We start from the raw sequence: 24,906 nt of genomic DNA on the forward strand, positions 1-24,906 counted from the left end.
TTCACAGAGCTGTATACATGAAGATGTGGAAAGGAATGAACTTTTTAGATCATTACAGAACAGATGAATAGAAATTATTTGAAGATACATTTGAAATTATATAAACCAGACCCAAATGTTAAAAGAATGAACAAATGTTATTGTACAGAAATGGCCCTTTTCTTTTTTGAGACAGGGTCTCATGTAGTCCCAGCTGACCTTAAACTAGCTATATAGCCAAAGATGACCTTGAACTCTGAACCTCCTGTCTCTACCTTCCACATGGTAGGAATTCATTAACTTCCTTGGCTAGTTTATGAGGTGGGGGGAATCAAACCCAGGCCCTTGTACATGCTATGTAAGCACTGTATGAACTGAGTTATACCTCCAACCCCAGAAATCCATGTTTATGCAATCAATATTTTTAAGCAGAATTTTTCATTATCATTTTTGTCCCATAGCCTTAAATGGTCTGTATTAGTGAGTTATTAAGTATACAGAAGTGTTCCCCTACTGAGACAGTTATTGGCTATCAACTCAACAGGACCTAGAATCCCTCCAGAAACAAATCTTTGTGCACGTCTGTGAGGGATTATCTAGATTAGGTTAACTGGAGAGGGAAGGCCCACTGTAAATATGGTTGATACCATCCCCTGGGCTGAGGTGCCAGACTGCACTAAAGGAAATGGGGGAGAGCACCAGCACTGTCCCTCTTGCCATCCTGACTGTGGATACAATGTGACTGGATATCCAAGGCTCCTGTTGCCATTAGTTCCATACATGGTAGACTTTTAAACTATGAGCCTAAATAAACACCTCCTTCCTTAAGTTGCATTTGTCTTTTTTTTTTTCCACTCACAGCAAAGAGAAAAGTAACTAATACCCAAATAAAATACCTGAGGATCATCAAATTGTCTCCAGAGAAATTACTTTAGGAGGGAAGGATGGCTCTATGAATTTAACTGCACATCAAGCCTTAGGTATATATTAGACAAAGGGCCAGGGGCTTGCACACAGGTTCTCACTAATCCATCACTTTTACTGGCACTCCTGATGTCCTCACCAACAGACACCTGCTGGTCATGTCCAGCTCAGGGGCAGACAACCTTACTGGAAGTAGATCCTCACTGAGTTTGGAGCAAAATCAAAAGGAAAAGACAACCAAGTGCAACTCAAAACCAAACTATAAAACAGTCTAAATGGTATGAAAGTAAGTTGGGGACATGGTTAAGTATACCTGGGTGAGTGTGAATCCAGGTTCACACCACAATAGCTAGGCAGTGAGGGATAGGCAGGGCTGGTGGGCAGAGAGAATATGTAGGAGGAGGAATCTAGGCTTGAGAAGAAAGGAGGAAATAACAAGGGGAAAGAGAGGGAGATGCCCCAGGCCAGCCAGCCAGGCAGCTGCCAGACAGACAAAGTAGGGCATAGAAAATGAAAGAAAGTTAAAAAGTCCCCAGGCAAAATGCAGCAATTGGGAGTGGAAGCTGGTAACCATGTAAGTTTTAAAAATCTGTCCTAAATGAGGACAGATTCGTTTCTGATGATCCTTCTGTTTCATTCTTTTCCTTTATCCTATACATTTAAGCTCTGATTATTTAAAGGCTTCAACTCTTTGAACAAGTCCAAGTTCTAGGACTTAACTGACAATTCCTGGAGGTCCAGGAAACTCCTGAAATGCTATTCAGTCCTGGCTGCATGCCAGTAATTGTGGATGGTGATGTTGACAAAAATGAGTAAGAACCGAAAATAACTAAATAATTCACATATCCTGTAGATAATATTTTTGAGGATGCATTTGAAATGGGCTTGAGTGTTAGAATGAATAGATGTGTATCCTTGTTCAAAAATGCACATTTTATACAGGTATCTTTCAACTGAAGCTTCAGTATTTTTTTTTCAGGCTTTCTTTTGGGCCACCGACCAGCTCCCAAATCATGACACAAAGATTTATTGTTAGTTATGAATGCTTGGCTAGCTTTTTTAGCTTAAGTTAGCCTGTTTCTCTTCATCTACATTTTGCCTCAAGACTTTTTATTTTTCTTCCATTCTCTGTGTCCTGCTCTGTGGATAGCTGTCTGGCCCAGGGCATCTCCCTTTCTTTCTCCCTTGTTCTCTCCTTTCTCCCTGCCCACCATCCTCGCCTATCCCTCTACTGTCTAGCTATTGGCTGTTCAGCTTTTTATTAGACTGATCAGGCGCCTTAGGCAGACAAAGCAACACATCTTTACATTGTTAAACAAATGCAGCATTAACAAATGTAACACAGCTTTACATAGTTAAAGTAATATTCTACAACAGGTTTTGCCTTTCCTTTTTTTTTTTTTTTCTTTTAATTCCTTAGTGTATCCGGAGAGCCTTACAATTTCTTCTTTCTTACTTGGTGTCAAGTTGGACGACAGGGTTCACTGTGCTTATATGAGCAAGGATGCTAAGTGGTTGACCCAGTGGCAGATGCCTGACTTTCTCAGAGAGCAGAATCCTGAGAGTGTGGCTGAGTTTTGATTGGCAGGCACCTAGTTAAAATGCAAAGTTCAGATCTTCCTAGGGTGTATCATCTCTCCATGTCTGTGATGGATAAACTGAGATCATTCGCCTAAAAGGAAAAAAGGTTAATTTGGTTCTATGTTTTTGAAGCTTCAGACTGGTTGTGCAGCCCAGTGCTTTTAGGCCTCTGTAGAAGACTCTTACCTCATGCTAGGAGTACAGGGATAACTACACCACTTACCCCATATCTGGGTGTGGAGTAATAGGAAGGGACTATAGGTTGTCTTGATGTCACCTTCTATGACAAAGTCCCAGTAAGCAGACCCTACCCTGAAAGGTTCCAGCACCTTCCAGCAGTGTGGGTTGGAGACCAAGCCTTATGAGATGTGGCCCTTGGGTGACACTCATCCAAATTGCCCCTTTGCTGATGCAACAGGGCTGGCTGGCTGGGGTTCAGGGATCCCTCTGTCCCCACCTTCTCAGAGTTGGGCACACCCAGATTTTAGGTGGGTGCTGGGCAGATCTGAACTCAGGTCTGGCAAGCTGCTTTCCAGCTGAGCCAAACCAACCCTTTTGTCTCTCTCTTCTCTTTTTTTAAACTGTCTTTCATCTCCCCCCCCCACCCCCATCCTTCAGATTTCCAGCTTTCATTTTAGAGAAAGGCAGCTTGGGTCTCCCAGTAGTGTTAACCTTGATGATGGACAGGTTTGATATCCAACACCCTGCCCTGTTGATGACTGGTACTGATGTGAGCTGCTCTTTTGGAAGGGTTGATGGCTCTCTGGTTGTTTACTGGGACTTCCTTTACAGCTCTTTCATGAGAGTATCCCTTCCCTACTTTCACATTGTGTGCACTCTTGAAAACGTTTAAAAGTCAAGGGACTTGTGGTGCCACACACATTCATGCATGTGGGTTGTGAGAGGCTGTGCTCCTATAGAACAGAAATCACGGTAAGATTAAGGTTGCTGCTTTCTACAGACACAGCTTGTTAACCTCTCTGCCATGGGAGGACCCAGGGCTGACACACATGGAAGCCAGTCCTCCCATCTCTTCAGCATGGGCAGACCCCGGAGTGTGCTTCTTGTGGACAAATGCTCCCCTTGGCCATTTCGGGATCCTTCCCATGCTTGGTCATTGTGACTCTATGAACTAGAAGTTTTCTCTTTGGAATTGTCCTTGAAAGCCTCAGTGGCTCACAGTGGCCAGAAGGGCAGCTGGTGAAGTAGTCAGCCAGGGAGATGAAGGTAGTGCTGGTGACAAGCTGGTAGGCCTTCAAATTCTAGGGTCACAAGAACTCAGCCCTTGAGAAAAGCAGAGCCCAGTTGTTTTTTGACAGAGTGCATCTTTCTGTAGAGCACTCCCCTGGAACTTGATTGGCTATTGGTGAGGGGGCATCTCTGTGGCCACAGCAGCTTTGGGGGTGGACAAGCAAAGCCAGTAGGCAGTATCCCAGGAAAGGCAAATGAAGTGTGTTCACCCATCTCTTGTCCACCCTCCCTACATAATATCACCTGCTAGTGCGTTCACATCGTACTGTGCATGTGATGTACTTCTAAGGTTTTATCATCTGTCTTCAATTTGAATTACACTGCATTTAAAGCAGAGGGTTTTATTTATTTTGTTTACTGTAATATTCCAAGCTCTGGTATATTGGCATTCGTGTATGTTTGCATACATTAAGAAATTAAGGTCAGTGAGATGGCTTTTCAGTTAAAAGCACTTTCAGCCAAGACTGACGGTGTGCATTCAATCACTAGGACCCATATGGTAGAAGGGGAGAACTTACTTCCTCAAGTTGTCCTTTGATCTCCACTTGCCCACTGTGATGTTTGTGTTTGGGTGCGCGCGCGCGCACAGACACACAGACACACAGACACACACACACACACACACACACACACACACACACACACACACACACACAGAGAGAGAGAGAGAGAGAGAGAGAGAGACAGAGTAATAAAAAAGATTTCTTAGCATGGCAAATGACAGTTTCTTTAGTGTGCCTACATATAACTATGACGGCCCTGTTTTAGAAACATAGACATTTTAATCTTTTAAGTCACTTTTTATGTATACCTGCAACCTCAGAAGCTCATGAGGCTGAGGCAGGAGGGTCTTTAAAGCTCCTGAGTTGGAAATCAGTCTGGGCAACATAACAAAACCCTCCTGCTTATTAGGAGTTAAGTCTGTGATCTTTGTTGGTTTTGTGGAGCCTATTTAATTGGCAGGAGATTGGATGCAGTGCTCTCTACCATGTGACACAAGTTGGTATGCCACAGGTTCACATCCTTGAAGAGTACTTGGCTCATAAGAACTGTAGTTTGTCTCTAGACTGTCTCCCACAGGCCTTGTGATACGGGTGTACTCATCAGCCTGTAGTGGCACTGGGAAATGGAGAAAGTTAGGTTAATAACATACTCTTCCTTTCTTTCTGTTCTTCCAGAATGCCATGAGCAAATCCAACCCCCCTCTGCTCTGTGCTCCTGTCATGATGTACTCACAAGCCCAGCGGACAGGGCCAAGGTCTCCTATCTTGTACTGAGATGAACTTTCATATCATGTACTGAGGTGACCCATAAATGGATTCTCTCAGGCTTTGAGTCACAGGGATGGAAAGATGTCTATTAAGGTTACTGGACATTCCCCACTATGGTCACCAGCAGCACAGCACCTTCATTCTTGAGTTCTAAGGACATTTAGAAGCAAAATCATTGGCTGTGTTAATTGCTTCTGTCTGTGTGATATATGATGGCCCTTTGCATATTTTTAGCATCTTTCTTGTATAGGCTTGTTTTAGATTTCTCTGCTTTGAGTTTTGCTGAGACAATTGATGTCTGCTTCCCTGTACCCAGTGTACCAGTATTGAATACTCATTGCTGAGGACATTTGATTGATCTCTGTAATTAGGAAGCAACATAATCTGCCATAATTAGATATAGTCTTGAACTTGAATAGCCTACAATTAATTTCCAATAGGAGGCTCAGGTGCACAGGGTTTAGGTGTTAGAGGATGCTAGCAAAGGCTACAGGCTGGGCTGGGCAGGTTCCCTGCTACTTGTAATGCTTCCTGAACACAAGGCTTCCTCTAATCTCTTCACTGTGTCTCTCCTGGAAGTGTGGAGTGGAGTGACAGCTCTATAATATAGCTAAATAAAAAGTGCCAAGAAATCACATTATATCAGTGTTATAAATGCCTTGTGTTCATTATATGATAATTACGTGAAATAACATTGAGTGTTAATAAGTAGGTAATAGCCTATTATTGATATTTTTTCTGATAAACAGGAAGGGTTCAAGCTTGGAAATGACACATAAAATATGAGATGGGCACACTGCATTCTCATGACTGTGTTTTTACTGACATACTTTCTCTACTTGTGTGGGTTCAGCTGCCTTCATGCCTTCTAAATTAGACCCAAAACAGGCTAAACACCCGTCAAGGACTAAATTAATGGATTTGGGTTGTTTTAATTAGCTAGGTGTGATTTAAAGGTTTCTGAAATCAAAAAGGCTTATTCATTTTTCATCAATAATCATTTGCCTTAATATTTCATTAGAACCTGCTGGCTTGCAGGCTTCCTTCTGCGCTTTGATTCATTGTGACTGCAGATAGCATTTTCGCTCCCTCTTTCCCTCATTCTGTACTGTGCACTTTTCATCTCGGAGACACCATTAAGATGTTTCCTACATTCACTGGCCACTAATTGAGCATATTTTTTTAAAAAAAAAAATCTGTACTTACTGTACTTTAAGCTAAGAATTGTAGGATCTCTCTCTCTCTCTCTCTCTGTCTCTCTCTCTCTCTCTCTCTGTGTGTGTGTGTGTGTGTGTGTGTGTGTGTGTGTGTGTGTGTGTGTGTGTATTTGTGCTGGGAGTTTCTTTTCATCATTTGGATTGCTGATAATGTGTGAATTTTTCTATTTCATTTGTCCTGGAGTCAAGGCTGAGACTTTGTTCATAAAAGTCAGATAGTAGACTAGGGATTCATGTTTGGATTTTGCCGTCAGTAGCAAAGAACAGAGCATCTTGTGTGTGGTGCTCTGTGGCTGAGACTTCAACCTGCACACGTGCCTGGTTTCATGAGCAGCTAGCTTGCCCATGCCTACCCAGGTTGGGTAGGACTACTATGGAGGACTGTGGTGACAAAGGGAAGCTGAGAGATGGGCTTCAGAGTGAAGATGTCTGTACAGAGTGGAACCTTCTTCCAGAGTCAGCTGACTGGGAACAGTGTGATCAGAAGCAGGGACAGGGAGAATCTACAGAAATTGCTTAATGTCCCAAATTTCAAGTACTTTTATAAAAGCACATGGATGGTAATAGCTCAGGCTTGCTGAGAGTAACTAATCTAAAGTGTAAAACTACATAGGATGGATTGTGGTTCTGGGTGACTAACGCTGACAGTGAGAACATGAAAGTAAATAGACCACTACACCAATGCTTTCCATTTCCTTCAGACTGGCTGTGAAATGCCAGTGTCTTTACAGGCATGCTGTTTGTGTAGAGTACAGATTATCAGCTGCTGATTGTACCAGTCATGATGCTAGGTAAAAATTTCAAACTGTTCTGTAATAAAGATTCATATCTTTAAACTTTTGGTTTATGAATCTAAAAGTAAATATATTTACTAAGCTGTACACTTTTGTTTATTCTTTATTAATTCTCAGAAAACTGAATACTACTCTCCCTGTATCCAGATTTCTGTTCCAGAAGTATGTCTAAAAAATTGTCCCTAATCCTAGCACTCAGGAAGCAGAGGCTGGTAGATCTATTGAGTTCCAGGCCAGATAGGACTATATAGTATAGGAAGAAAGGAAGAAAGAAAGAAAGAAAGAAAGAAAGAAAGAAAGAAAGAAAGAAAGAAAAGAGAGAAAAAAGAAAGAAAGAGAAAGAGGGAGGAAGGGAGGGATGAACCTGGCCGAGAAGAGATAGCTTAATTAATGATTTTGTCTGCCTTGCAAAGTCAAGGTTTTGAGTTTGATCCCTAGCACCCATACAAAACTGGTGTGATGTGTATGCCCTTAAAATCCCATCACTGGGGAGATAGAGACAAGAGGCTCTCTGGGGCTCACTGGCCAGCCAACCTAGCCTACATGGCCAGCATCAGGCCATTAAGAGACCCTATCTTAGGACACAAAGTGGAGAGTGTCTAAGATTGACCTTTGGTCTCCACATGACTGCCCACAAGTACATGCACACCTGCATGCACACAACATACAAAATTATAGAGCCATCAACAGAAGTACAAATAGCTACTTAGAACAAGGAAGATGGTTCTTTTAGTGGCTGTACTTTCTGTAAAAACATATGCTTCATTCTTACCTATTGGAGTTAGTGTGACTTGCTTTGGATGACTATATATGTTGTAGTAATTTTATTCTTGTGATGATGCTTGGAATTCCTGGAAGCAGATGTAAGGGAGCATATAAAAGTGTCCTTTATTGGGCTGGGCCTTTATCTCTGTGACTCCCTCTACCTGCCTTCCTGCTTTCAGAACAGCGAGGTGTGAGCTCCATCAGGGGTGGCTTTAGATTCAGATCCAGCTCTGCCCCTGTTTTGAATGTGTTGCAAGTTCTTGACCTCTGTGGGTCTTGATGCAATCATCTCTATTTTCCCTTCCTTGTCCCATTGTTAGAGCATATGTCAGCTGTGTCCTGCTTTTTATATTTAGAAAATCTGGTCTTTCTAAGCACGCATTGTGATCATATTGGAAGCTAGCAGGCTGAAAGAGAAGTACAAACAGCATTTCTGATGGTAGCACTCTTCCAGTCTTCTGGGAGAACAGCAGACGGACTTAAATAACACAACCAGTTTTATTGACCATGCTGTTTATTTTAATAGCTGGGCCAGAATGGTTTGATTGACTTTTTAAAAATCTGGTATGTATTTTGCCATATGGACAAAGCCATATCTGAAGTGCCAAGCTAATAAGCCTTCTTTTCCCTGCCAGTGAACCATGAAAGTTGTTAGCAAAATGTTTTATCTTGAATGGATCCATTTTCCAAGCTCTTGGTAATATAAACACCCATCTTAAGGGATAAAGTGCAGCTTATCTACCATCAGTCATTGAAAATTTGTTGTATGGAAGAACCCTAGGGAAGCAGAGCTGCAGGTCTTCTTACTCATTCCCAGGGTAGTCTGCGGGAACTAAAGTGGGCTCACAAGGATTTCTTTGGTGTTGTCTTGATGTGGTACCCTCTGGTAGTTTATTGGTAATCACGTGACCTTTACATCCCTGGGTCTAGAGTGTAGTCACTTCACTGTGGTCTTAATTCTCCTCTTTGAACTGCAGAGTGGGAGAGAACCTCCAGACTGGAACTTCAGCAATGGCCAGCTGTGCTCATACTTCCTTTTTTCCAGAAGAAATTGTTTTTTGGCCATCCCAAGTTTTGAAAATTTCCTGTGTTTTCGTTGGTTTTCTAGTTGTCTACACTGAAAAGTTAGTTCTGGATCACTTTATCCTCTTATTGGCAGGCATAGTAATTCCTTAAAATGTTTTGAATGATTCTTCTGCCAAAGACGTCTTTTATCTGTTTACTTCATTCTTACTCATATTTTCCCCTTGCAAATGGTTTCAATCCCCTTCTACTTTTTAAGGCTTGTATCAAATCTGCCATCAGGAGATCATGTTTTTCATGTGCACCTTCACCCTTCAGCACCACCTTCCCTTTGCTATTTTATGCTCTCCCTGGCCTTCATTGCTGACTCACCTTCTGGAGGTTTGTTTATCTCCTTCATGCCACAGCTAAAGTGCCAACTCTCATCTTCTCCCCCTCAGCTGAATCCCTCTGTAGAAACTGACCCATTGCAAGCTACACACCTGACTTTCAGTGTGGCTTTCTGGGTGCCCTGACATATCACAAATTCAGAAGGTAGTCATCTCTGGTGTTCTTTATTACTGTGACAATGGCTGCTCCCTGTCCCCTCTCCATGGGTTCTTTCCAGCATCTCCCATCTCCTTGACCTTCCTCCTCCTTCCTTTATCCCCTTCTTAGTTATGAAGTTTCATAGGTTCTGTCTGTTGTTGATGGAGTTTCTTTCCCATCTGGTCCCATATCTGTTTAGAATCAAATAAATACACAGAGAATTATATTAATTATAAACTCATTGGCCAATGGCTTTAGGATTCTTACTGGCTAACTATCTCTTAATTATTAACCCATAACTATTAACCTATGTATTTCTGCATAGCCTTATCTTACCAGAGAATACCCAGACCTGTTACTCCTTTGGCAGATACATGGTATCTCCCTGGCGGCTCACTCTGAGCCCTTTCCCCAGAATTCTCCTCGTCTGGTAGCTCTGACATCCCCCATCACTCTGTGCTATTTCTGCGAAATTGGCCTCAATTGCTTCCCCCTTGTCTGGCATAATATAGCAGTATGGTATGTTTCAGTGCTGCTATTGAACAGCTGTGAGCCTGATCAAGCAAGGCCTGTCAGCACTGCCTTCTTGAGTCTAGCTTGGTGGATACAGAGGCAAATCCATTCTCTCCAGTGTGGCATTCTTACCTAGTGAACCTTTGTGGCCTTAATTCTCATCAAGTCTCTCAGTCTATGCTGTTTGCTGCTTCAGGCTATGTCAAGAGTTTTCCCGTCCCTTGCTAGTGTGGACAGTTCTTCTTTAGGCTTGTCTTCCAGTTGGGTGAAGTCTCAGGCCTCCAGTCTGCACATTGAGAACTGATCCATCCTCTTCTTCGGATCCAGAGCTGCTGGTGTTTCTTCTTCTGAGTGTCCCTGGGTATCTGCCCTGAATGGCTTAATGGTCTTCACCTCCTCTCTTGAACAACTGGAATTTTCCCTAATTTTTCTTTCTCTCCATTTTTATTTAAATTAGAAACAAGATTATTTTACATGTCAATCCCAGTTCCCTCTGCATCCCTTCCTCCTCTGACCCCTCCAACTAACACCCTACCTATCCCATACTTTTTCTGCTCCCCAGGGAGGGTGAGGCCTTCCATAGGGGGTCTTCAGAGTCTGTCATGTCCTTTGGGATAGGGCCTAGGTTCACCCCCTTGTGTCTAGGCTCTGGGAGTATCCCTCCATGTGGAATGGGTTCCCAAAGTCTATTCCTATGCTAGGGATAAGTACTGATCTAATACAAAAGGCCTCATAGATTTTCTATAGTGTTGCTGGGAAATTCTCAGGCATTTCTTAAGGACTGGTTTTAGGACTTATTTGTTTCTAGAATGCAGTTCCTGCTAAGGAGCAATGTAAATGGTGAGTTTCCTTCAAGGAAAGAATTGCTCATCTCAAGGAGATGAGGATACAGTCAGACCCAGACCACTCTGATCCCTCAGAGCCTTTTGAACATTTTGAAGAGTTTAAAGGTGGGTTATGAAGATTAATGGAAAAAAATAACATTCTAAGTGACAGGCTGCGTCTTAAAGACCCCTTTTTATGAAATATGACCTCAGTAAGTAGAGCTGATTCCCTTCCAAGACTGTGGTATGTGAAATGGATCACAACAGATTACTTGATGACCTGTTGTTATACTGTGATGGTTACTATGACTTCTTCTAAAGAGTTGCCAAATTCAGAAGGGATGGGGACTGAGGATGTGGCTCGGTTGGTAGAGTGCTTTCCTAGTGTGCATATAGCCTGAGGTTCAGTCCCTAGGACCACATAAAGACTACACAGCAGAACACATATTTAATCCAACTGGTTGGGACAAGAAGGCAGGAGGAATAGCAGTTTCAAGCCATCCTGAGCTACATCAGACCCTGTCTCAAACAATACATTATAATGGTGGGCACACACATATTAGAGGAGGGGATCTAACGTCTTCCTCTGGACACTATTGGTTTCAAGTCCAGATATCAAAACAACAAAGTACAGAGTATTTTGGGACCCTGGAAGATTTGTAATCTCCCCTTCTCCCTCGTCCTGTGCAGATGATCAGGCTCTGCTGGGCACTGTGTTTAACTAGACACAACATTTTGCTGATTTCCTTGAAATATTTCCTAAGTAAGAAACACATCATTCCTTAATCAGCTCCTTTTGAGCTATCTGTTTATACTAAACAGAGTCTTATTCCAATTAGTTTCAAATTCTAAGCAGAAGCACTGGTAATTAAACATTATGTGATGAGTGAGTACCCTGTCACTGGGCTATAATACCATGTTCAGGTGCATGAGAAACAAATACTAAGGTTTATCAGCATGGTTACCAAATAATCGTCTTAATTGATTAGCCATGCACAGGGACTGATACAGTGGCACAGGAGGTCCCTGTTACTCACACTTAAGCATGATGTGGTCTTGAGACACTATGCTAAAGACTCTTCTTGTTGATGTGACAAAATACATGGCAAAAGCAACTTAAGGAAGGAAGGGTTTGTATTGGCTCACAGTTTAAGGGTATGACTTATCACAGTGGGAAAGCCGCAGTGCATGGTGGCAGGAGTGAAGCAGCTGCATTTTCAGACCCCGAGGTCTGGAAGCAGAGTGAGATGACTGCTATACACAGTGCATTGGCTCCTGTTTCTTCAACTCTGGACTGATCCTAGAAGGGTGATACTGCCCACACTTAGAGTAAGGTATCCCACTTCAGGTAACCTAATTCAGATAATCCCTCACAGACACGCCCAGAGCTTCGTTTCCATGGTGATTCTAAATCTAATCAAGTTGATAATAAAGATCATAAGCACCAAATGTGTCTTCCCTCTGTAAAGTGAGATAACTGTGTACAAATGGGATAGGGGGATGCTGTAAGTAAAACATGGAGTTGCAGATGTGTCTAATTGTGGTGCAGGGCAAGCCATCGTGACAGAATCTGCCTCTGCAGATTCTTTGGAATGTGCTGGCTTCTGAGCAGTTCTTGAAAGTATCCTGTCCAGGGTGGAGACATTATGATTAAAATCAAATTCTTATAATAAATAGACCAGACTTTGTTGTGTAGGACAGTTACTTAGATAAATAGTCTGTTTCAAAACAGCATGAAATTTTAGACAACCACTTGGATATATTTGAGAAGAAATTTAATCTAAATAAACTGCTGGCCTGGCTAGAGCTTGAAGAAAATGAAGTAATGTCCAGTCGAGGCACATCCAACAGTGTAATGGACACATGTTGTATGTGTCTAATGGTGATTGCTACTTTCTGAATCTTATGTGGATGCCAGCTACTGAGACCATTTCAAACATGGGCAACTGGTCCTGGAGCTACTGTTAATGTTAATTGGTGATAGAATTTATTTTATAATGTGCGTGATCTGTTGTGATGAAAAAAATAGATTATTTTAAAATTTCCAATATAAAATTGTTTTCTCACCAGATAATTATAATTGGCTCTGTGTGTAACACAAATTTTAAATATTTGATGTTATTAGTAACACCAATGTAACGGGAATTAACAAGATAGAAATGCAAACATATTTCCTGTTTCTTTCAGTGTGGCTACAAAGGGAGAATTACTTCTGCAAATTCCTTTGGATGTTCATGCCTTCTGAGAGTGCCATGTCAGAGTGAAGACAGTTTGATGGGCATCCCCCTGCTTTTGTATTGATGAACTATTGGGTTTTGTTAAATTTGATATTAATAAAATATATCCAGAATCATAGATTGCTGCCATTTGGAGCTAGGAAGAGTCCACCTTGCAGCTCCTAAAGTTGTAGGGGTAGAGCAGGAGTATGAGGTATAGATGAAGGTGGCTGTTGTTGCCAACACCTGTGTAGCCTGACATTTCTTTGGGACATGAGAACTAGTGGCTCTCTGAAACCTTGAACAAGTCCCCCAGTTATCAATAGCCTTTTGTACAAATTCATAAAGAGAGATAATTATACCTCCATTTCCAGTTAGAAAAAGAAGATATACTAATCAAGTTATATATCAGAAAGTGCTGCATACTTCCTCTCCTCCTGGGCCAGGTGCTGTCCCTCTGATGATTACCTGTATAAGATAGCTACACTCTCCTTTTTCAGAACCTCTGGAATGCATAGTATGAATTTATCTCCATGTCTGTGACACAGCAACTTTGAGTCTGTGTAGCTGGATTTACACATTATTTTGTTTTGTTTTCTGAGACAGGATCTCGTCTATTCCAAATTGTCCTCAAACTAGATATGTAACTGATAATGACATTGAACTTTTGATCCTTCTGCCCAAATGCTAGGATTACAGGTGTGTCCTGCTATGCCAGGCTTATCCCATATTGCAAATCAAGGCAGGCTTCATGGCAGGCAACAGTCTAACAAAAGAGCTTCATTTCCAGACCTGGGTTTAGGTGTTCCTATTATACCCAGTTAAGGATCTTCCTTGGGCTTTAAAAAAGTTTTCGAAGATACTTTAGTTGCACCATACTTAGCTATAAAGAGATGGATCTGAAAGTCAAACTGATATGACTGTAACTGAAGACGTGCTCCTGTGATTTGAATATTTAACTGTTATTTTTTTTAAATTTAAAGCAATAAGTAATTACTGAAAACTCATAAATTTATGGAGAACCAGACATGATTTAAGCTACAAATATAGCATTAGTGGTTGGAGATGCTTTTTGGGATAGAGTGTATCGGGCATCCAGTGAGGCTGGTGGCTTTTCTGGCCACCAAGTTTTTTTTCACGTGGTGGTACCTTCCATTGCTTCTACAAGAACCCAGTGAGGATGCTCTGGCTGTGGTGTCTAGGTGTGAAGCAGTTTACTCTCATGGCAGGATCAAGTCCTTTCCCTCCTGAGCTCCAGCCCCCCTTATTTTACTGCCCCTGGCCATCCGATGTCCCAGGCTTCATCTGTGGCACACCCCAGTGATACATAATAAGTATGTATTCACAGATGTGACCTGCCTGCTCCTCTTCCTGTCCCATGTTGTCTGGTTCCTGCCTCTGTACTCTGCCTGGTATTATAGGGCTATTTACTGACCCTCAGAGAATTCTGCTGTGGGGTTGAAGGGTAGCACAAACTGCTGAGTTTGCCACTGAGATGTTCCCACCTGAAAGCAAAACAAGCCTCTCCTCTCAGGGCTTCTTCCTTTCTGTATTTAAAGCACCTCTTCCCCGAGATGTCTTTCTTCATAGCCAGTACTATTTAAAAGATGCATGGGGCCAGAGCGGTGGTCTAGTGGATTAAGAAGTATGGGGGCCAGCAAGATGGATCAGTGGGTAATGGTGCTTGCTGCCTGATGATATGAGTTCATTCCCAGGATCCATGTGATGGAAAGAGTGAATTGATGCCCTCAAGTTGTCACCTGACCTCCACAAACATGCATACATACACAGAAACTCTAACACCCAAACAAATAAAAGTAATAATAAAAATATATAAGACTGTTGGTATAAGATTTGCTATTAACTTTTACCTTCTGACCTTTTCTTTTGATAATTTGTGTATGCTTTATGGAAACCATGACAACTGAATGTGTGTGTGTGTGTACATGTGGGAGTTAATATATGTGAGAACCAAAGGTCAGTCTCAGGAATGACAGTTCCTGTGTACTTTATCTTTTGTGACAGGGTCTCTCACTCAACCTGGAGCTTGCCATTTAGGCTGTTCTGGCCTGTTAGCCCCACAGGTCTTCCTGTCACCTCTTCCCTAGCGCTGAAATTACAGACATGTACCACCATGCCTAGCTACTGACATGGGTGCTTTGAATTTAATTCAGGTTCTCATGCTTGTGCAGCAAGCATTTATTCACTGAGCCATCTCCCCAGTTCCTGTATATATTAATATAATTCTTTTGATCAAACATTAAAAAAATTGTCTAAGTAGTGAAATAATACTTTTTCTACAAAATAGAAAAGGAATAAATCACCCAACCCCAAAACAATAATTGTGAACATTTTTTTTGGTGGATTCTTAGTGTCCTGGTTAGGGTTTCCATTGCTGTACAGAGATACCATGACCACGGAACTCTTATAAAGGAAAACATTTGATTGAGGTGGCTGCTTAAGGTTTCAGAGGTCTAGTCCATTATCATCATGGTGAGACATGGCAGCATATGGGCAGACATGGTCCTTGAAAGAAAGCTGAGAGTTCTACATCTTACAGACAATGGAATGGGAAGTGAACTGTCACACTGGGTGGTGTCTTGAGCATATATGAGATCTCAAAGCCAGCCTCTACATTGGCACACTTCCTCCTCCAACAAGACCACACCTACTCCAACGACGCCATACCTAATAGTGCCACACCTTTTGGGAGCTATTTTCTTTCAACCCCCACTCCCACCCCCAGTCATGGTGTGCACCTGTAGCCCTAGCACTGGGGAAATAGAGATACAAGAACTCCTGGGTTTTACTGTCTCTTCAACTGAGCCTAATCTTAAAGCCAGGTTCAGTGAGAGACCCTGAGGAACATGATTAAGGAAGACACCCATGACCATTAGCGTGCACACATTTGTGTGTACAGAAACAATAAATAAGCAAACTAAAAATACATTTAAAGAGACCATTTCTTTCCTTACCACAGTTACGCAGAGAAAAAATTTAAAGCTGTCAGCATTGCATAGCTTTCTTAAAAGCTGTTTTCCTGTGTTTAAGCTGTTTTCTTATAGTTTTTTAAAATCCATCGTTTCTGTGTGTTTTCCCTTCTGTGTCTTCTGTAGTCAGAAACCATTGCTGGCTTCCAGCTTCTTTGTCCTGGGCTTCGGCTTGGAGAGCCAGTTGGGGTAGGGGAGTTATTCAGCCCTTCAGACCTTTGTATTGTCCATGTGGAACTGGCTGTTTAGAAAAGATGACAGAAAAGCCTGGCCATCCTTCATTAACTAGGGAGGGCCCCGACCAAATTAAAACTCAGGAGAGCCTTGTTGAGCCTGAATGTGTTCGGCTACAAAATGCACTCTGGGTTCTGAGAAGGAACACATTTATGGCTTTAATGACTCATTTGGGATTTTACATTCTGTTGCCAAAGACAGTTATCAACAGCTTTGATTAGAAATTGAGAGAGCCCGGTTGCTGAAAGGCAGAGTGAAAAGAATTGTATTGGATTAGAGAGGCATTGTTTTGGGCTGAAAGAGAAGGCAGGCATCTCGGGAAGCATCTGAATATGCATTTATTGTAATAACCCATGGTCGAGGTGGAGTGCAGTGGAGTGGCTTCGTTATTAAATTAAGTGTCTTTGTTCGGTTGTCTGGATTCGCCTGTTGGCAGCATCCCCCTTCTTCCTCATTTAGCTCCATTTTGATGCAGTGTTACATACTGATTTGTGGGTTGAAAGATGTCAGTATTCATAAACCAAATTCGTGGACCATCCTTCAAATTATTTGGGCTGATGAAACATCATTTGCCAGTATGAAACCAGCCCAGGAGAGGCCTGTGAAATAATGCATTCAAATGCTACCTTCAAAAAATAGTATTCTTTATTCCCAGCCCCACATGCAGGGAGAAGCACTACTTTAAGCCTTATTATTTTAACAATGTAACATGGGATTATAACGTACATCAAGCAATGTACTCAAAGCTTGAGTACATCCGAATCGCCAAGCTAAATGCACTCTCTGTGTTCAGAGTTTTTAGCGTTAAACTATGTCAAGACGCTACATTTCCTGCCCTGGGAAAACTGTTAGGTATTGCATTGAAATTTACACATGGCCACTTCTTAACTTTAGTTGAGTCTGTTAGCCGGCAATAGTGGCATGGAATACTCAGATCTCACACACAGTGTTCATAGTATAGTGTGTATTTTTAGTCTTAACGTTTATGCCAGTATACTAAGAAAATTATTGAATGCTGTCTCCATGTGCTCTGGCTTCCAAGTTAAAGCTGAGAATTTCTACCCAGTTATTTAGCTGGAAGCAGTGTAGTGCTTAAACAAAACAAAGATAACGTTCTGTCCCTACACAATAGATCAAAACAGCTTCTTTCATCTCCGCTTTGGACCATCTGTCTAAAAAGAAAGAAAAAGCCCTCAGGAAGCAAGTGTGCAGTCTGTGGTTAAGTTTCAAGGCGAGGCTCATTCTCACAGCCCAGCAATGTGCCTAAACGCTATAATAGGTTTGTGTTGGCTGGGAGGGTCTGCATGGCTTGACCTCCGCATCTGTCCATTAGGCTTTCAGGTTCTCACTAGGAATTTTAAAATTCTGCCCGAAGAGTATTAAATTCTATAATTTGAACATTGAGTTTAATAACTATTGGGAATAATATTTTCCAACAGCTAAATTTTTAGTTTTCAAATGTTCCTGTGTGTGAATGGTGTGTGTGTGTGTGTGTGTGTGTGTGTGTGTGTGTGTGTGTGTGTGTGTGTGTAGGCTTGAGGACAACCTCAGCTGTTGTTCATCTGGATGAAATTGATGATCACAGCCAGTGTCCCAAGTCAGGTCCAACCACCATCCTTGATAAACCAATTAAAAGAGCCAAGTTAAAAGTGGAAAACAGGAATAGAGTTATTCAACATGGTCACATTGGGAAGAGGAACAAAGACATCCAATGAATCCCCGAAGTCCTTTTGGGGTCTTGAAGTGAGATCAAAGTTTTAAAAGAGGCCCAAGGACATATACATCTAAGCCTAGTCAAGGTGTGTCCCCACCCACCCTGATCCATCACTGTCAGAGCTTCATCCTGTGAAGTGGTAGACAAGTCCTTAGAACTGCATGAAATCTCTCAGACAAGTTCTCCTCTTGCTACTGCTTTTCCCTTCTCCCAGTGTGAGATTCCTGGGAAAACTCCCTTTTCTTTGTGTCCATTGTTTCAACAGACTGATGGTCAGACCAAGAGGCATGGTGTGTGTCTCTTTGTAATATCTTCATTTCTGCCAGGATGGTTACATGCACAGCTGTCCACTTTGATATTATTTTTTCTGTTGGTTTGGGTTTTGATTATATGTGTTTGTGTGTGCCTGTGTATGTATGTGTGTGTGTATATCTGTATGCATGTGTAAATGTATCTCTCTATGTGTGAACCAGTATATATGTATCTGTGTATCTATGTGTGTGTATCAGAGGATGTTCTCAGGCTGGTGTTACTCAGGAGATATTCATCTTTTCCTTGAAATAGCTTTACTTGTTAGCCTGGAGCTGGTGGAATAGGCTGGCTGACTGGCCAGCTGAGTCCCAGGAACCGACCCATTTTGGAATAATAGGCACAGGCTACCATGCCCACCTTCCTCTGTCCCAGAGTAAAGGTTTAATAAGGAAAAGTGCAAAAGACGTCCTGAGTGTGGGTGGGGTTCTGAGGCAGGGGTCTTCTGAATGAAGTCCCACTTCTGGATGTGGGACTCACTGTCCTCACACTGGTAACTGAACTCTGTCCCCAACCCACCAATGCCCTTCTGTTGGAAAGCATGAAAGAGACATCAGTGACATCTGCCATTAGAAGCCATTTGGACCAACTGGAGAATGGGTCTGATTGAACTAAGATGGTGGTGAAGCATTTGTGCCTCATGTCGTTTCTTCTTTAGCCACCTAAGGCTACTGACTGTTGGCACTGGCTTAAGCAATCCGGGTGTCAGTTACGTTTTCGGCATTGTAGATCCTGGTTTTCAGTCCTGTGACAAAGTGCTGTGGCACATTTGATATCATTCTTTGCACAACACCAACAAGAAAAAAAAAATCCAACACAAAATGTTTCCTAAAAGAAAAGGAATGTTTTTCATAATGAAATTAAATGTTTTTAGTTACTGGTTATATTCTCATTGCCTGTATTTCCCATAGTGTGTTACCTGTTCTTTATAATCACTGTCAACACCTTGTACTGACAATAATATTGAAATGGTATTGATCAGATATCTGTGGACCATGGAGTGGGATGTAGGTATGGAGTGGACATAAATTCTGTGTAGGAAAGCTAAAATAAACAGTATGTGTGCTAATTTTTCATTGTTGTTAGTTACCAAATAAAACAACTTATAAAGAGAGAAAGTTGGTTGATTCCATTGCTTTGGGGTCTGTGACAGGGTAGTGTGGCATGGCAGAATGTGCAGCCCTATGGGAAGTGTGTGGCAGAGAATAGCTGCTCCACAGGCCGGGAGGTCCCAACAGGATGGAAGAGACAGGTGCTGCAGGGTTCTATTAGCCTTTACAGCATTATGTCCCAGGGACCCTGGACTCCTCTACCACCACCTTCAAGTTAATATACTTCCATGAGCATTTACTAAGCTTTTAACACACAAGCCTTTTACATTTTCCTAGAGGAGCTTCTGGCTTTAGTTGATTGCTGTTGTATTGCTGGACAATGGGAATGTGGATTGCAGAGTATAGCATCAGCCTTCTAGTAAACAAAGCACTATCCCTGTTTCCTTGGGTCCTGCACTGTAGATGACTCATATTAAAGCTATCACAGCCCCCAGACTGGCTTCAGTTTAACAGATGGTGGATCCTGTATGCTCTCTGGGAACTGTTTAACTTTTCTTCTAGAGCTGCTTGCTATGCATACATATAGCCAGCACCCTTCCACTGTGCAGTCTCCTTCATAAATTATCTCCACTGATACCAGTAAGAGTGTGTGAATGTGCCAGGTTGTAGTCCATGCCTTTATTCCCAGCACTTGAGAGGACGAGGCAGGCGGATCTCTGTGAATTCGAGGCCAGCCTGGTGCATAGAACAAGTTCCAGGACAGGCTCCAAAGTGACACAGAGAAACCCTGTTTGGAAAACCAAAACAAAACAACAACAACAAAAAAGAGTGTGTGAATGCTCTTATGCATAGGTTCTTATTCTGTCTGTCTGTCTGTCTGTCTGTCTGTCTGTCTGTCTGTCTGTCTGTCTCTCTCTCTCTGTGTGTGTGTGTGTGTGTATCTGTCTGTCTGTCTGTCTGTCGGTCTATCGGTCTGTCTGTGTGTCTATCTTGTGCATTCTCTCTCTCGAGGGGTACTAGAATCAAACCCAAGGCCTCATATCGTAAGCATGTTTTCAACCATTGTATTATACCCCTATCCTGTGGGTACATTTAGAGAGAGATGGTGTCCAAAGTATTTTAGGTACCCCCACAAAAAATAATTTTTACACACACACACACATAGTCAGACTTTTTTTCAGGAAAAATCAAGTTCATTTGATACTATGTAAAGTATAAAAGATGTGCAGAGGCAATTGTTAGAATCTTCACTTCTGTAATGCCTGCTGCCGACTCTGTTCAGACCTGTAAGACCTGTAAGTGGTGCCATTAGTTAGAGCTGCCAAAGACCTCATTTCATGCCAGTCACATCACACAGACACATGTTTGTTGCTGTTAGTCATTAGAGCTCAGTAAGTAAGCAACAGCAGTAGTTAATGTGGCTCTTTATAAATACATAGTCAATTGGGAAACAAAGGAAAAGCAAATTATCCATGAATAGTGACCAATTGTATGGATTGCCACACCGCCTCCAAAATTACTAATAAAAGACCTTGCAGGGCCAAACACTTTGGAGGAGGTTACTCCAAAAGATCCTGAACTGTGGCCAACCTCAGTCCTGGCCCCACAGCTCTTAGGGCTCAGCACCCAGCCCTAGTCCTCAGTGCCCAGCCCTAGCCCTCAGCAGATGGCACCAAGCCATTCTGTACAGCAACAATGCTGGTCTGGACTCAAGACTCTCCTTGCACTTCTTCCCCCCCCCCCCCTTGCCTAAACTTCCAGGAAAACTTGCTTCGAACTTGGAACTGATTAGAGTTGTACCGCTTAGTCAGCCTGTCTTTTAAAAGAAAGTGAGTGGAACAAAGATAGCAAAACTTCACCAATTCACAGTAAGTGGGAGAAAGACCTAACCCGGTTAGTGTACTGGGTTATAGAATCTTCAAAAGAATAGCAGGAATTTAATTACTTTCAGACTCTTCAAGTCCTTGGAGAAATTATCTAACTTAATTGAAAAGAAAAATTTACAAATAGCACAGAAGTTGTTGAGACAACTGTTTTCAGGAGAGTTGCTGTGGGCTGGTATTTTGCAGCACTTTCTCCCTGGAGGCTGTATATAATACAGTTTTGCCTGTAAAGTCATTCATTACAGCAAATAAGAGAGATATGTATGGTGTTTTCCCAAATAACCTATGGTGTGTAAAAAGCCATTCATTAACTTGAGGGTCAGAGTATGGGGCTGCATACTTGTAATCCCAGCATTAGGGAGGCAGAGACGGGAATCCCTGTAGTGAGAGATTCAATCTTGAAAAACAGACAAAAAAAGGTAAACAGTAGTGTTTGAGGGACACCCAAAGTTGACATCTGATCTTGTGTACATGTGCACATACATACACACACAAATACATGAATGAAATAAACCATTTCCAAATTGAGTATCTTTCATACTTTGTCACAGTAATGGTAAACTGTTTCACACCCTGCCCTAAGGCAAAACCTCCACTCCCCCTCCCAAGTCATTTTCTCTACCCAGTGGTCACTTATTTGGACCTTCATAGAGTTCTTCAAGATGCCTGATATTCAGTGAGAATTTGAGCTATTATGTTTTGGCACATATGTTATCTTTGTGGTTTCTTTGCAGCCACAATTAGAGAGATAAGAACAGAAATCCTATTTCTTGGCCCAAGTACTGTTTCCTGGCAGGACAAAGATGTATTGTTTCACTCCACTTATCAACAGACCACAGGACTATTCACTAAGGTTGTCCATAATAAGTTCAGTAACTCATGTAGCTTGGTTACATTCCTCAAAATGGTTCTCATTGAAGGACTCAAACACATTAATGGAAAACTCAACAACATTTCCCATCATTTGTCATCTGAACCCAGATGTCAAGATCAGGGCATTTGAAGCAAGAGAGCTTTGGAAAGAAGGTGGGAAAGACAAAGATTAGAAGTCCATCCATATGATAGCCAAGGGCAGCTGCTCATGTCAAGGGCAGACTTTCACCAGGAGACATTGCCTTGAGCCAGACTTATGTGCATCTCTGCCAATCAGAGGCAAGCCCCAGATGTGATCTCCTTTGAGCCACAGCTGCCACAGCTGTATATTCCAGTGTCTAAATCCAGTTTAAGAAGCTTGGACAGACAGTCATGACTAGGCTGAGCCTCTGCTTTTGGATATAGCTGCAATACCCTACACATGGAAAGCATTTTGGAGGCTGTGGATTTGTGCATGGGTGCCACTCCCAGGAAGCCATCTGCCTTGGTTTTTTTTTTTTTGAAGGGTCTCAAACTATGCAGGAAACTTGTTTCTCAAAGCAAGGGCAGCACCATGTCATCAGAGCCACCTCCCCAGCCCTGGTGGCTTTTTTGACAGGTATAAAAACATATTTGGCATACTGAAGTAGATTTAAACAAAAATGAAAAATATCTTCTTGGAGCTGGCGGTGGGGGGGGTGTAGGGTGGTTAGGGAGAGGGTTTGGGGGTTGGGGTGATGGCGAGGACAGGAGATGGGAAGTAGCACTTTGAGGCACCTGGACTGTGTGCTGGGTTATTCCACTCTGTCCCACACACTGCAGCTTTACTGGTTTCTGTGACTATGCTGACTCATGCTCTGTTTATTATTTTTACTTATTAGTTACAGCCTTCGATTTGTGGTTGCCTCGTGCACTTAATAGAATCCAAGTCCAAATGGTGTCCTTAGCTTGTGGGTTATGCAGGGGAAGGGACAAGAAGCTTTTCTTAGTGAACATTAACATGTGTGAGTTTTCCACCTTGCCTCATAGCCGACAAAGCATGAAACAAAACAGTGGCTGTGCCGTTTCTCAGTCATAGGGACGTGAGAAGAGAGCCACAGAGCACAGACAAGGAGGCCCTACTTAAACTTTTGTGTAACAAACAGTATTAAAAATCAGTTGAATAAACAAGTGGAATTGGTTTTGTTTTGTTTTCTTTTTGTTATTTCACTGACATTTCTCTCCTGTGGTTATTTCTTCATTCCTTACCCCCAAACAAAATGAAACCAACAAAAAATAGTGGGGTGCATTGAAAGCATAAGAAAAGTGTGGGAGAGAATGGAACCACCCAGGTTCCTAATTTCCTAGGACCTACCCAACATTGTTCTCCAACCAGAGGAAACTTCCAAAGGGATGCATAAAGAGCAAAAGGATGCCACTGAAGAGATTCTCAGGCTCCGTTGTTGAGGAGTGCATTTATTGGAAGAGTTTCCAACCTCATTAGGAGGAAGCTATGGCATAGCAAAGGCAGAGAGGAATAGGCTCAGTGAGCCCACTGGCCATGTATGTCCATAGAGTGCAGACTATTTGAAGCCTGTTAGCTGTATGTGTTAGTGGAATGGGGTCTCTGTGTTGAGTCTGTTGATTGACCATGTGTGTTCATGGAATGAATTCTGTGCCCTAAACCTGTTGGCCCTTTGTGTCAGTGGAATAGGGTTTCTGTGTGAGTCTGTTAACCATGTGTGTTCATGGAATGGAGTCCTTGCTTTAAGCCTGTTGACCACATGTGTTCATGAAATGAAGTCTCTACTCCAAGCCTGTTGACTACCTGTCTGTAAAATGGAATCTCTCTGTTGAGCCCATTGTCCATGTGTGTTCATGGAATTGGGGTTGCTGTTTGGGAACTATCCTGTTACTGAAGGTCTTGCGTCTGAGAAATCAGGGAACAGTGAAGAGTCAAGGAGCCAACCTTTTCTTAGCCACTCAAAAGACCAGGGACTTTGAATGATTTGGGTTGAAGAGGAAGAGCAGACAGTCACAGGCAAGGTAAGCTGAATGTGGCAACAGAATAAGGAAGGAGAATTGAGAGTGACACGGAGCTCCCAATGCTACAAACAAATGCACCATATGAGGAAGAATGGGGTGAGGAGGAGACTCAAGGACTGGGATGTCCTGCAGAAAGTTTAGGCTATAAAGCCCATTTTCAGCTATCTGAATATCTGCGTTAACAGTTTTGACTACTAGCCTATTCAACTATTATTGCTGCCAAAACTTAGATTCCCCCCCCACCCCCGTATTTTTTAAATCAGTAATTTGCTAAACTAGGTTTGTTGAAATCTCATTTAATAGTATGCTTTGACCATACAAGTGAGTTCTTTTTACTGAATTGGTGGAGTTGTTCAGCCATTCATTCAGTGTGTTAAGACATGTTTATTGTCATCAGCAGATCTTTGTGTGTATTACTTGGTGTAACTCCTGATCCCAGGCCACTACTCATCTGAATCTATAAATTCAACTTGTCTAGACATCTTTTGGAGTTGAAAACACTAGAATACACAGCTTTTTGCTCTTGAATTCTTAACTTACTGTAGTATTTTAATAGTGATCCTCCTTTTCTGTTGCTTCACAGTGTTAAGTTGTGGTAAATAGTATTCTTTATTTATTCATTCACCCGCAGGATTCTTTCAATTTGGAGCAGTTGTGAGCAATGTTGTCTTGAACTTGCACATTTAAGTGGTAGTTGTAGTGATGTGCTTCATTCCTCAGAAGCAAATTGCCAGGGCTTTCGGTAAATTCTTGTCTGACTTTTAAGAATGCCATAGTGTTTCAAGGTGTCTGAGCATTCCAGTGTTCCCAACAGTCATCTGGGGTTTGTGTTAGGGTACATCTTGGAGGGAGCTGCTTCATGACTAAGAGCTGCATTTCCCTAATAATGTATTCTTTCTCTTTGCTTGATCACCATTTATATATCTTCTGTTTCCTGGTAAACCATTTCCTCTGACCTCCT

At 42.1% G+C, this 24,906-nt stretch overlaps 1 protein-coding gene across 13 annotated transcripts in view; it reads left to right on the forward strand.

Annotated features, from left to right (window-relative positions):
* Positions 1-24,906, forward strand: part of Pard3 (par-3 family cell polarity regulator) — a 543,701-nt gene that overhangs the window by 417,983 nt on the left and 100,812 nt on the right. The window contains exon 23 of one of the 13 annotated variants that reach the window (XM_027404779.2): positions 12,858-13,025. The exons of 11 other annotated variants lie outside the window; for them this stretch is intronic. In XM_027404779.2, coding sequence (XP_027260580.1) covers positions 12,858-12,915 — 58 coding nt within the window. In that variant the 3' untranslated portion in view covers positions 12,916-13,025. Of the gene's footprint in view, positions 1-4,913; positions 5,647-12,857; positions 13,026-24,906 lie in introns of those variants that run through there. One more of the 13 variants, XM_027404780.2, reaches the window with a different exon arrangement.

This window comes from Cricetulus griseus, chromosome 3 (genome assembly GCF_003668045.3).
Source record: "Cricetulus griseus strain 17A/GY chromosome 3, alternate assembly CriGri-PICRH-1.0, whole genome shotgun sequence".
Taxonomy (NCBI): Eukaryota; Metazoa; Chordata; class Mammalia; order Rodentia; family Cricetidae; genus Cricetulus; species Cricetulus griseus.